Source organism: Maniola hyperantus, chromosome 8, assembly GCF_902806685.2.
Source record: "Maniola hyperantus chromosome 8, iAphHyp1.2, whole genome shotgun sequence".
In the NCBI taxonomy this organism is placed as follows: domain Eukaryota; kingdom Metazoa; phylum Arthropoda; class Insecta; order Lepidoptera; family Nymphalidae; genus Maniola; species Maniola hyperantus.
In genome coordinates, this window is record NC_048543.1 from 5926401 (window position 1) to 5939722 (window position 13322).

Below are 13322 nucleotides of genomic sequence, written 5' to 3' on the forward strand. Positions count from 1 at the left end.
TGGGTCTTATAGCTGGTATTAGGGGAATAATCTGAAAACCGTGAATTTGTGGTTATATCACACAAAAAAAATTAAATTGTGGTCATAAACTAATAATTAGTATTTTCAATTTCATAGTAAGATAACTATATCAAGTGGGGTATCATATGAAAGGTCTTCACCTGTGCATTCTAAAACAGATTTTTATTTATTTTTATGCATCATAGTTTTTGAATTATCGTGCAAAATGTAGAAAAAATAAGACTGCAGTACGGAACCCTCATTGCGCGAGCCTGACTCGTACTTGGCCGGTTTTTTTTAAATTACAACTCTTGGATTAGTAACAAAACCAATAATAAACATTTAGAACCTGTTTTTAAGTGATGAAGCCGTGTTTAAAAGTATTAGTTTAGTTCCAATATAAGAATTAAAAAAACCGGCCAAGTGCGAATCAGACTCGCGCACTGAGGGTTCCGAAGTACAATCGTATTTTATCGACATTTGCACGATAAATCAAAAACTACTTACTAGATCTCGTTCAAACCAATTTTCGGTGGAAGTTTGCATGGTAATGTACATCATATTTTTTTTTAGTTTAATCATTCTCTTATTTTACGGGGAAACACACACACATTTTACCACTTTGGGGGTGTCTCTCGCGCAAAGAAATATCATTTTTGAAAACCTATCCATAGATACCGCACACATAAAATGGGTTTGATAAAAAAAAATTGAGTTTCAGTTCTAAGTATGTGGAACCCCAAAATTTATTGATTTTTTTATTTTTGTGTAAAAATCTTAATGCGGTTCACAGAATACATCTATGTACTTACCAAGTTTCAACAGTATCTTTTAGTTTCGGAGAAAAGTGGCTGTGACATACGGACGGACAGACAGACAGACAGACATGACGAATATATCTAAGGGTTCCGTTTTTTGCCATTCAGCTACGGAACCCTAAAAATCACGTTTCAGAAGTGGCCACTCTGAGGACAAAGCACAAAGTCTTTGTGCTTTCCCTACTGTCCATTGATGCCTATAATGATAATGAATAAGATTTTTTTTTATTTGATACTAGCGGATACCCTGTGTGCTACTACGCTAAAAACACTCTAAAACCATCTTCTCATTATTGCCTTTTTAATGAAACTGGTTTTGGAAACAGTTTGATGGTGCCTTTAGTCTATAACGGACACTGGTAGAAACATTTTTGTGTTTTACATATTATAAATTAAGATTTCTTTTGAATAAAGAGTAGAATAGTATCTGCATGCCAGCGAGCGTTTTGCTCGACGACGACGCAGCTATATTCAATGTACTCTGCTGCAATCCGAGACATTGTGAGGGCTCCCGCATGCTCCCACGCTCTCGCTCGGAGCCACTTGTAACGGTCTCTGGCTCCCTCATTGTCACCCGGAGCACGTGTGAGCCGGTGTTAACTAAGAACAAAGGCACATTCTGTGTGACGGAAACTCGAAGTTTTACATTTTGATACATAAAGCGGTCCATACGTACTCAACTAAATAGAGTAAGGATTAGTCTGCTTACCACCAACCTTATTCAGCTCAAAGACCAATCCTTAATAGTTAATCAGCTCAACAGTTAAAGCTATGGATTGAATTCTGTAGAGAATATCTAATAGTCAAAATCCGAGCCGGTCTTGTCTGGGAAAACTAAGGCAAAATATTAGAATTTTACACAACTAGTACAAATGAATTAAATTTTAGTAAATCTTTTGAAAAGTCAAAGCTATTTAATTAGTGAGTAGATGGGGAAGGTCAGTAGGCACGGTCTATATTCTGGGAGTAGGATTCGTTAATATATTAGCGCTGATGTGTAGGTAGGTAATAGGTATTGGTATACCTACCACTAGGCTATCACTATTCACTGCGCACTCGTCACGCACGTCTAGTTTTTCGGGTTCGGATTATCACTTGCTTTAACGGCGTAGCAAAACATCGTGAGAAAACCTGCATGCCTGAGGGTTCTCCATAATTCTCAAAGGTGTGTGAAGTCTGCCAATCCGCACTTGCCCAGCGTGGTAGACTGTGGGCAAATCCTTTTCATTCTGTGAACAGACTTAAATAAATAATAAATATATGTGTTGCGAAGAATACTATTTCGGCCTCGGGCCGAACACTGAATATTCGGCCAGAAGCGTGGCTGAATAGCCGAATATTCGGTCGAACTATCCGGCCTTTTAGCGCACGTTCGAAAATTTGCCTGGTCTCTAATTGGCCCTCGGTCACAAAGCTTTTCTCCACGGCATCGTACCGGAATGCTTAATCGCTTGGCGGCACGGCTTTTGCCGGTAGGGCGGTAACTAGTCACGGCCGAAGCCTCCCACTAATCCAGACCAGAGAAATTAAAATTTAGAAATTATAAAATTCCAAAATTACCCTGCCGGAAATTGAACCCGGGACATCTAATAAGACCACGGTACTCACCACGGGCCAACGAGGTCGTTAAATTTTGTGTAGGTACCTATGTGTGATATAAGCGAATAATTACTCTTTGTCGGGCTAAGAATGTAAGGATACATTCATTATTAAAAGTGATATGATTAATTTACTATTTTTTAATTATTTCTTTTCACTGTCTTTATGGATTTGGTATTCGGCCGAATCTCAAAAAATAGGTCGAATGGGCCGAATACCGAATACTAACCGAATATTGTGATGATGATGAGATGATCATACTTGTACATGCACAGCTCAGCTTCAGGGTCAGCTCCCAGTGCATGCACTGGAGCAGAGCTGACCCTATCTACTCTTAAAAAAAACCTATCAAGTACATGCGAGTCAGACTCACACAATACACGAAGGGTTCCGTACCAGGGTAGACGTAAGTATACATATAAGAAATAAAACTTTTTTGTGATGTAACCACAAATTCACGTTTTTCGGCTGTTACCCTTTGCCTACTTGTGCTATAACTATAAAACATTGCTACCTACCTTTCATGATTCTAGGTCTAGACCCTAGGTCAACAGGAAGTAACCTTACAGGTTTTCATTCCCATGATGACACTTGACTGACAGACAACAAAATAATCCTATTAGGGTTCCTTTTTTCTCTGGAAATACGGAACCCTAAAAATGATCATTAAGTACCTACTAAGTAGTTTGTAGAGAAAGATGTCACCTATGGCGCCGACTATGGTGTACCGTGTTAGCATCGCATCGGGCAAGTCTGTCGCCACGGCAGGCTGCGCACGCGACCTCGTGTCATTGACCGCCACGACGCGCATCTAACGTTCCGTTGCGTTGCCACCAATTCTACTTATGTTATCATGGGCCCTATATGCCGTGATTTGTTTATCTTTCTGTTCCGTGGTTTATATCGATACACCTAACACCGATAACCTTTCTGTTTAAACTTTGGTAAAATAATCAAGAGCCTCGGCCGAATACCTACCTATCTACTGATTTTACAAGCGCCTTAAAGGCTGCCCACACTGAAATGTAAAACAAAACGTATCATAATAATCTGGCTTATGTCCATGCCTACGTGACTGTTTTTAAGGTTCCGTACCTCAAAAGGAAAAACGGAACCCTTATAGGATCGCTTTGTTATCTGTCTGTCTCGTTGATCTAGAATCATGCACTTTGGCAGGAAGGTAGGTCTTATAGCAGACATGAGGGGAAAAAATCTGAAAACAGTGAATTTGTGGTTACCTACATCACAAGAAAAAATAATGAAAAATGAAAATGTACCGTTACCAAGTGGGGTATCATATGAAAGGGCTTTACTTGTACATTCTAAAACAGAATTTTATTTATTTTTAAGCAGAATGGTTTTTGATTTATCGTGCAAAATGTCGATGAAGTACGGTTGTAGTACGCAACCCTCAGTGCGCGAGTCTGACTTGCACTTGGCCGCTTTTTGACATTAATTAACAAACCTCAAAAATGAAATTAAGAAAACGTGAATTCGGTAGTTAGGGCCTGAGGCCATAGATTGAAGATAAATATCAGATAAATATAGTATCTACGACACCTGAGGCTCTATTAGTTCAAATAATAAGATTTATACTTTTAGAGGGTACCTAGGGTGTGTCGCCTGGTTGCACTTGAAATTGCGCTGATAATATTATTATGTGCACATGAGTCGTTTGTGCTGGCTAGCAATGTTACCCCAAGTCGGTAACTGGGTGGGTGTCGTGTAATACCTTTACCATTCCTCAGTGCCTCTGAGAGTAAGTACGATACCTTCGATAAGCCGTCGGTCACGCTGTACTACTTGTTAATCCGGTTGTGGATGGCAGTCGCTTCGTATTACCTACTAAGTTACTACTTCCAGCCTGTCAAGTCGGTTTACAATAAGAGGAAGAACAGTCAAAACCTGGAAACAGAGATGTAGAGCCAGCACCAGACTGATGCTCAGGCTCAGAACATTTAGAAGGGATTAAAAACTAAAAAGTACATGGGAGGGTTTTATATCTGTATAGACTGTATACCCTCGTAGCTTTAGTTTTAAGTTCGCGTTAAAATTATCACCACTATATTATCATCTTACAAATGCAACAACCGACTATCAAAAAGTATAATTTATTACCTTTTTTGAATAAACCATTTGATTTGATTTGATTAATCCGAAAGAAGGATATACACGAGAAACTTGAATGTCTTCAAGGAGTTCTGGGGATGAAGTCTGAAGCGGCCTTACGGTATTTTCAATTCTCGCATTGTTAGACACTCGTTTGCGAAGAAGCGACGAATGACATACTTAAGGTTTAGTAGAAAAATATTTTTTAACGTGTGAATCTAAAACGCAAAAGGGTTATGCAAGCTACCAAAGTAGGTAACGATGTGAGAAAAGCGAGGTCCCACGTCAGTTCACCTAAAGGTGACCACATAATGAAAGACTACAATATTGTACTGGCATAATAAGAGACAAACCGCAAGACCCGGGGAAGGCGCAAGAGTCAACATCTACTCCATAGGTACAATTGCATATATATTTCAATAGATACTGAAAATGTCTGTTTCGGCCGAATCATCGTATCGAAGAAATGCTGATATCAGAGATGATGCAGATATTTTGTTCATATCAACATCTCTCTCTCTGTGTGCGACTTTTTTAGATCTTGGGTTTATTCGGTAGGTACTTATGCGATCACCGTTTCAAAATTGTAAAGACCACCGGGCAGCTTAATTGAAATGTCAAACTTATAACAAAATTGCTACCTAAAATGTTCTACTTATCTTTTACGAACTTTGTTATTACGTTTTTGTACGTTTTCTTAAAAAATAAAATCTGTAAGTAAATGAAATAGGTACAACCAAACAAAAAATAATTTTTGATACCTAACTGGTAAAAGTTTGATACCTATTAGCTTACCTATAGGCACTTTACAACTTACAATTGCCTACATAAAATAGAGAGTGGTATTTTTGTTTTTTGTTGTTTGGTTTAAATCCTACAGGGGTTACATGCTAACTTTGTGACCAAACCTGTAGGTATAAATTTTGATACCAAAAAAATGGAAGGAGTAAAATCAACATGCATGAGAACTACCTACCGACGTAGATTTAGAATTATTATCCTAAGATCTGCATTTGTGCTATCTATTAAAACGAAAACATTTACCAGATGGTGAATTGTTTAATAAGTACGTTTTAATTTAGGAAGAAGTTAAGTAGTGTATAGGTTAAAAAACATAACATTTGATTACTTACTAAAAGACAGCCCGCATGAAATCGCACGCAGCATTTTTCAGTACCTAAACTCCGGAAAATTATTGTGACTTGTGACACTAGGATTGTTATTTGTTACATAAGTATATATCGGTCGCATCTGGCGGATCGAAGAAAAGCTGATAGTCTCAGCAGAGTTCGGCGCTGACGTGAACTCGTTTTTACGGTGCGTCCGATGCGCGTGTCAATTTTCAGAATTCATCTCCGGTTATTCCATTTTTGGTACCGAGAAAATGGTTCTCTTGAGGGTCTTGCGGCCGTGTGCGAAGCGAACTCTACTGTCTCTACCGATAGGAAAACTATTGCAAAAATACATACATAGGTACATAGACTCCTAAAATCATAACCCTTCCTAGTTCCTTTTGGCTTTGCCGTAGTCGGGTAAAAAGCCTACACAAAAACATCACTGCCATAAGTAATACATATAAGCAGATCAAGGATTACAGTAAAACCTGGTGCCTACATATCTATAGGTAACTATGATGTTTTACCCGTAGTCCGGTTCAGTTGTCCGGTCAACCGGACTATGGATAAAAGAAATTATCCATGGTTAACCGGACTATGGAATTTTTTTTTATCCATGGTACAGTTGACCGGACCACGGAAGATCTAGTGCTTAAGCTAGATAACCTTTTTGATAACATTTTATGGTCTAGTAAAACTAAAACAATCTAATTCGCAGTTGACACATAAATAAAATAACTGCGAAGCCGTACATTGCAAACAGCTATTGAGTACTGTACCTACGTGGTATTAGGACATGCATGACAAAATATTTTACCACGCAAAGAAACTACTACCTACCTACTAGTCGTGTGGATCCATAACTTATTACAAACAAGCTTTTGCCCGCGACTTCGTCCGCGTGATATATTTATATTTTATAGTTTAGTCGACCTGCCCCGGCTTCGCACGGGTAGCTTGAGAAGAACTATTCCACAACATATTGTTTTCGTGTGATTATTTACGCAGCACACGTCACGGAAGCTCTCAGATGGGATATCTTTATCACAATAGCCTAAATATTTTATATAGCCTATAATATAACCTCCTTAGATACTTAATCCCTCTTTCTATTGGTGAAAATCGTATGAAAAACCGTTCAGTAGTTAACTCAGATTAGCCCAAACAAACACGAACTCAGCGCGGCGGGGGATTTTAATTTAATAATGTATCATAGCTCTCTGCTGCGCTGCTTTCAATTGCGTCGGCAAATGCTACAGGTAAAAGCATGAGTCAGCTAAAGGTTTTCTGAAAAAATATCTGAGTTACCCTTCAATTCAGGCGTCTAAAGATGTTTTAATTGAAAATGTCTGTTGTTTCAGTAATTGGTCACGTCTGGAGCGAGGATGAGCAACACGACGCGCGCGAGGGTGACGACGTAACGATGCAGTGCCGGTTCGCGCTGGACCCTCTGCCTGGAGAGTCGCTCACCTACTACTGGGTGAGGAGCACCGCTTCGGGCCACGACAACGTCGCTATTGGCAACCTCCCCTTGGAAACCAATTACCAGTAAGTAGTTTTGTTTTCCCCTTCACAAATTAGCCCTTAATCGCAATCTCATCTGGTTGTAAACGGTTATGCAGTCTACGATGGAAGCGGGCTAACTTGGTATTATTAAACCCAAAACCCCTTATCGGTTTCTACACGGCATCGTACCGTAACGCCAAATCGCTTGGCGGCACGGCTTTGTCGGTACGGTCCTAAGCCTAATTAGCCACAGCCGTAGTCTACTACCAGTTCAGTTTAGAAATTTACAAATTCCCAAGTTGCCCCTGCCAGGAATTTCAATTCCCGGGATGTCCCACTTATTAGACCACAGCGCTCACGCTGTTCGCTCACTGCGCAAAGGAAATTTAATCAAAACACCTTTTTTTTTCCTGTGAAGAAGAAAATCTTTTTGGACCTGTTTACTGGCATGGCGTGTCAATCTCGCACGTACGAAAACATTAAACAATTCCATGTGTGTTCGAGTTCAGCACGGAACCTCATTGAGACTTCTAACATTCGCCTCCAGCACTATAATCTGCAAAAAGGATAAACTTCTACAGTATCTTCTTTCTTTCTTCTATCTGGGCAGGTTTCCGCACTTACGTTTTCGTCTATTGTGCGTGCAGTGCCCTACTACAGTATATTTGAGTAACTTCAGAACTTACGATATCATTCCCATTTTTGCAGGATCCTGTACGCACCATCGGAAGGTCGCTTCGACTTAATGGTGTCGAATGTCACGTACGAGCGGGACAACGGTCGGTTCGAGTGCCGGGTCAAGGCGGGAGGGTCGGGCCGCACTCTGCACTCGCAAGGACACAATCTTGTGGTGCTGACGCAGCCGCAGCCTCCAGTGTTGAACACAGGGACGCAGACGCAAGCACAAGAAGGCAGACAACTCAACTTGACTTGCTCAAGTACGGGCGGGTCACCTAGCCCTACGATACAGTAAGTTGCGTCAGACGAATCTGAGTGTTATAGTATGTACTTACATAATATGTAGGTGCCTATAATAGTAATCACTCCTTACTGGGTAAAGCAACCAAAATATACCTATTTAAACTGGCTGCTACTGCTGATGCAGATATATGTCGCAGAACAAACTTAGTACACAGCATATTATAAGCGATGCACGACATTGCGCCTAAATTTTTGAATTTGCTTAAAATCCCTTGGAGACGTAGAAAAAGAGTTGCTTTGCTGTCTCCAAGTTTTATGTACAGACAATCACATTGATTTAGGAATAAGGCGTCTGAGTACATAAAATAATTAAGACCTCACTGGTATACCTTGCTTCATGTCGACTATTTTAATCATGGTAAAACAAAGCGTAAAGTCTTCACCAGTTCCGTTTCTCTCATCAGGTGGTATCGCGATGGATCCATACATCCTATGGAGGCGGTGATGGTGGTTGGGAAGACGCGCGTGGAACCCACAGTAGCAATACTAACTCTAGAACCGAATCGGGACGACGATGGTGCCACTTTTCGTTGCGTTGTGCGAAACCGCGCGATGCGTGAAGGACAGCAGCTGGAAGCAACCGTGGGGCTAAGCGTTAACTGTAAGTGAATATTTGCTTTGAGAAAAAGGTATTTTTCGCATAAGTGAGGCTATATCCAAAACTCTGTGAAAGAACAAATACATAATGTTCTGTGGGCTGGATTTGAGTTGAAGAGTTAACACCAGATGAGTTCGCAGTCAAGGGCTAGCTTGTAATAGAACTAGCTTATGCTCGCGACTTCGTCCGCGTGGACTACACAAATCTCAAACCCCTACTTCACCCCCTTAGGGATCGAATTTTCAAAAATCCTTTCTTAGCGGATGCCTACGTCATAATAGCTATCTGCATGCCAAATTTCAGCCAGATCCGTCCAGTAGTTTGAGCTGTGCGTTGATAGATCAGTCAGTCAGTCAGTCAGTTCTTTTTATATATTTAGATTTAAAAAAGAAAATTATGAGTAGGTTACTCCTTGGCTCTTATAAACACGTATTCATAGTTTCTTGTACAAAGTACAACTTCTAGTAGCCACATTAGACACTTTCGATCACGAGTTGTGTGTTTTAAGTTTATGGTTCCACTAATTAAGCCCGTCTATAAATCGATAGCTGTTTAGAACCACTTTCTAATAACATTCTCTTTAACGCCAGTTTTTAAATGTGTGGTTCGCTTTAGGTACCTAGGTACAAATTATAATCACAATTTATTACGCAGTCTTACCAAACAATCTACGTTGCTTCTGCGTGCGTAACGTTTCAGCTCACCAATCAAGAATATTCAATCCGTATTCATCCACCAATGTTATGAATACAAACTTATTTAATGACTGAAATATTGCTCGTAACGGTTTGTGCGTAACACTTCGGCGTAATTAAGACACTCAATTAATTCCGCTCCTAATGACAATCTTGGCGATGTACTTAGGTATTGCAATAATTCTTACTGAGAAAACAAATACATAAATAAAAAGGTTTATAAAAGTTCCTCCGAGTTCTATGTCCGAAATAGTGCTTGTTTCTTGATCTGTGATCTCAGTCCTAATGCCTTTCATTAATTTTATTGATGGATGTACTTTGGCCAAAAACCCTTTGACGAATGGGCGTTTTCTTTTCCATCATAATCATATAGGCAGCAATGTTCCGCTACATTGCTGCCGCGACATTGCTGCCTAGCTCGGAATGTAATCTCATATAAGCTTATAGTGATTGTATGGGGACCAGTAGTGCCGCGATAGCACTGTTGCGGCAGCACTGCTGCGTGCAGCGTGGTTCGGAATCATACCTTTAGACTCGCGCGCCACGTATCTATTTGTACGTTGATGTTACTAATATCAGAAACCTTCGTTCACGCATAGGTAACGAACAGACAGACAAGATAATAAATAATTATTTCCTAGGATTTAAGACCACATACATCATCAAGGCAAAGTCATCAAGTCGAATGAGTGAACCGCACAGGCCCACATAGCTATAAATATATAAAAGGCTTGCATTTCTTTAACCGTGGCTTTTCTGAAGGAGTCTTTGTGAGGTATTTGCTTTCCTCGCCGCAAATGGAGCGCGGACAAAACTTCTCATTTCACTTCACGGCCTGTACCTACTACGTACTACGCTATCCTTTTGTTTTTTTTTTTAAATTCAGATACAAGTTAGCCCTTGACTGCAATCTCACCTGGTGGTAAGTGATGATGCAGTCTAAGGTGATAGCGGGCTAACCTGGAAGGGGTATGGCAGTTTTTAATAAACCCATGCCCCTTTGGTTTCTACAGAGCATCGTGCCGGAACGCTAAATCGCTTGGCGGCACGGCTTTGCCGGTAGGGTGGTAACTAGCCACGGCCGAAGCCTCCCACCAGACCAGACCAGAAATTAAGAAATTATAAAATTCCAAACCCCTGCCAGGAATCGAACCCGGGACCTCCCACTATTAAGACCACAGCGCTCACCACTGCGCCAGGGAGGTCATCCTAATTTGCTATTCTAAACTTTGAATGAAAAAATTGTTTACTTTATTTTAGGTAGGTACAGTTTTTATTGAAAATTCATACTTCTATACTAATATTATAAAGAAGAAAGGTTTGTTTGTTTGTGATCGATAAACTTCAGAGTTAAAATCGGTTAATTATTAAAATCGGATTTTAATAATTATTTCACCTAGATAGCTACTTTATTCAGAAGTAACGTCCATTCTAATATTATAAATGCGAAAGTGTGTCTGCCTGTCCGTCTGCTAGCTATTCATGGCCCAACAATTTAACCGATTTAGATGAAATTTTGTAGGCACAGAGTTAGCTTACATCCCGGTAAAGTACATAATATGCTACTCTTTATCCCGGAAAATTAAAGAGGATACTTTACAAGATTTAAAAAAACCTAAATCCATGCGGATGAAGTCGAGGGTAAAAGCTAGTTGGTAGGTATTGTATAAAAAAACGTGTATTTATCTGTCTTTTTTGTATCAAAAATTTACACATAAGTAGGTAAGTATAACTAGGTACTTATTGAATTGATTTCTTCATGCTCTTGTGCGCTTAACGGCTGAACACTGCATTCTTTAAATAACTCGTACCTGCAAAACTGATTCAGACAAATCAATTAAAATATCTTAGTACAATAATTAATATTAATATTATTTTATACCCATGCCAAATTACAGATTTCTAGCACTAATAGTCTCTGACATTAACCGAGGACGGACGAACGGACATGGCGAAACTATAAAGGTTTCTTTGTTTACTACGGAACCCTAAAAAAATTATCACAAACATTGCATACGCGCTAACTGTATAAATAGGATAGTTCATTTATCAAACATCAATAAAACGTCGCCCGCAGACTTTATCCGCGTTTGAATCTGAAATTATACATACAAACAAGACGATAAATATAAGTATCTAGGTACTTTCCTCGTGAAATGATGTACACAGTGGTTAAAACCTAAAGACATTTAATATTATACTGAACTAAAAACTGTATTGAAATAAACTACAAAGCTTAGAAGCTAAAAGCGCAGAAAGCGTACCTACGCGGAATGGGATTTTGTTTTATGGATATTTGAAGAAGAGCTAATAGAGAGAGCCAGTGCGTGCCAGACCTTCCTTATTTTATGAATGCTGAAAGTTTCTCTGCGTTGTCCTCAACACTGGAAGGAACTTTTGTTTGGATCATAGTGGCTTTGGGAGATAACAGGTAATAAAGCTCGTAGCTTTAATTTTAAGTTCGCGTAATAATTATCATCACTTTATCTTACAAATCCAACAACCGACCATCAAAAAGTGTAATTTATTACCTACCTATTTTGAAAAAATATTTGTATTTTGAATTTTTGAATTTTGAAGGTGTAAAAACTACGTCAAAGTATAAAGTCTAATTTTTTATATTTTTTATCTAGTTGTTTATTAGAAATCACGTCAGGCATTGCCAGAAACTTAGTATCGTGGGAACCCCACTCCGCCCCGCCAGACACCCTTAAACGTTTATAATTTATTAAACTTTAAAGTCGCCTGGCAGGGGGTTGCCACCATACTAAGTGTCTGGCACTGCATGGCGTGACCTGACTTCTAATACTATTCTAAAGAAAATATAAAAAAATTAGACTATACTTTGACGTAAGATTTTTTACACCTCTATTACCTGTTATCTCCCAAAGCCATCATAATTCAAACAAACATCAAAACAATCCATTCCTCGTAGTGTTGGGGAAAATACGCAGAGAAACTTTCAGCTTTTATAAAATAAGAAAATTCTGGCACGCGCTGGCTCTTAGGTCATAAGCTAAACTAGTGTAACTAAATCGCTTCCTGTAGTTTGTACACGTGATCAGGGAGATGAAGATTTCATAATATACCTAACTGACCTAATATTGCAATAAATATTTATCTCTGGCATTTCTGACTTCCTGTCGGATCACCGGTGAACAACCGCCAGATGCCCGTATAATATTTTGTAATTGGGTGACCTGAATGAAAAACATGAACCAAGAAGAGTGCTGCTGATTCTAAATCGGACACGTATTGTAAACAGTGTTTCAAGCGGAGCAAGTATGGAGAACTCCCTCCGTTTCCTGTTTAGGACTCGTATAATTTCGTTTATCGACACTATCTAAACCTTTCTTCCTAATTGTAATTAGGTTTTATTCACTAATTCTGGGAAAGGATACACTTAAGTAGGTATATAATATTATTACTGAATCCAGGGAAACTAAGCACTCTCCTTCGGAAAAACTGAAAAATCCAGCTTGTTTTGCTATGAACCTTGATATTTTCGTTCTAAGTGAAACGCCCAAGTCCGTGTTGCTAGAATTTTTGCACAGTGTATCTTTAGCATAACCTACAAAAAGCGATCTAACTTAAAACTAAATTATGATATCTTATTTTTTTTTATTTTATTTAAATTAACTAACGGCTACTTACACTAATACATTTAAAAAAAAAAACTTAATTCTGAAAATATTACTTACTAAGTGCAGTCGCCAATTATAAGTTAATACAACATTTACAAACATATTATGTGACAAAATAAAAAAACAAACATCAATAAGATTACCGATAATACTTCCTACTCAAGACTTCCAATATGCAAAGATCTTTTCCCGAAACTTATATAAAGAGTCAGAATTAATGTCAATGACAGAGCTGTGGTGGTTAATCTTAAGTTATA

The 13322-nt window shown here is 39.0% G+C and overlaps 2 protein-coding genes across 2 annotated transcripts in view; both read left to right on the forward strand.

Moving 5' to 3' along the window:
* The window catches only part of LOC117984626 (leucine-rich repeat-containing protein 40-like), a 210114-nt gene that overhangs the window by 143334 nt on the left and 53458 nt on the right, over positions 1-13322 (forward strand). The gene's annotated exons all lie outside the window — the stretch shown is intronic.
* ed (echinoid) overlaps positions 1-13322 on the forward strand; it is a 39430-nt gene that overhangs the window by 19569 nt on the left and 6539 nt on the right. The window contains exons 2-4 of the mRNA XM_034970967.2: positions 7003-7189; positions 7856-8116; positions 8533-8729. Of these exons, the coding sequence (XP_034826858.1) occupies positions 7003-7189; positions 7856-8116; positions 8533-8729 (645 nt within the window). The remainder of the gene's footprint in view (positions 1-7002; positions 7190-7855; positions 8117-8532; positions 8730-13322) is intronic.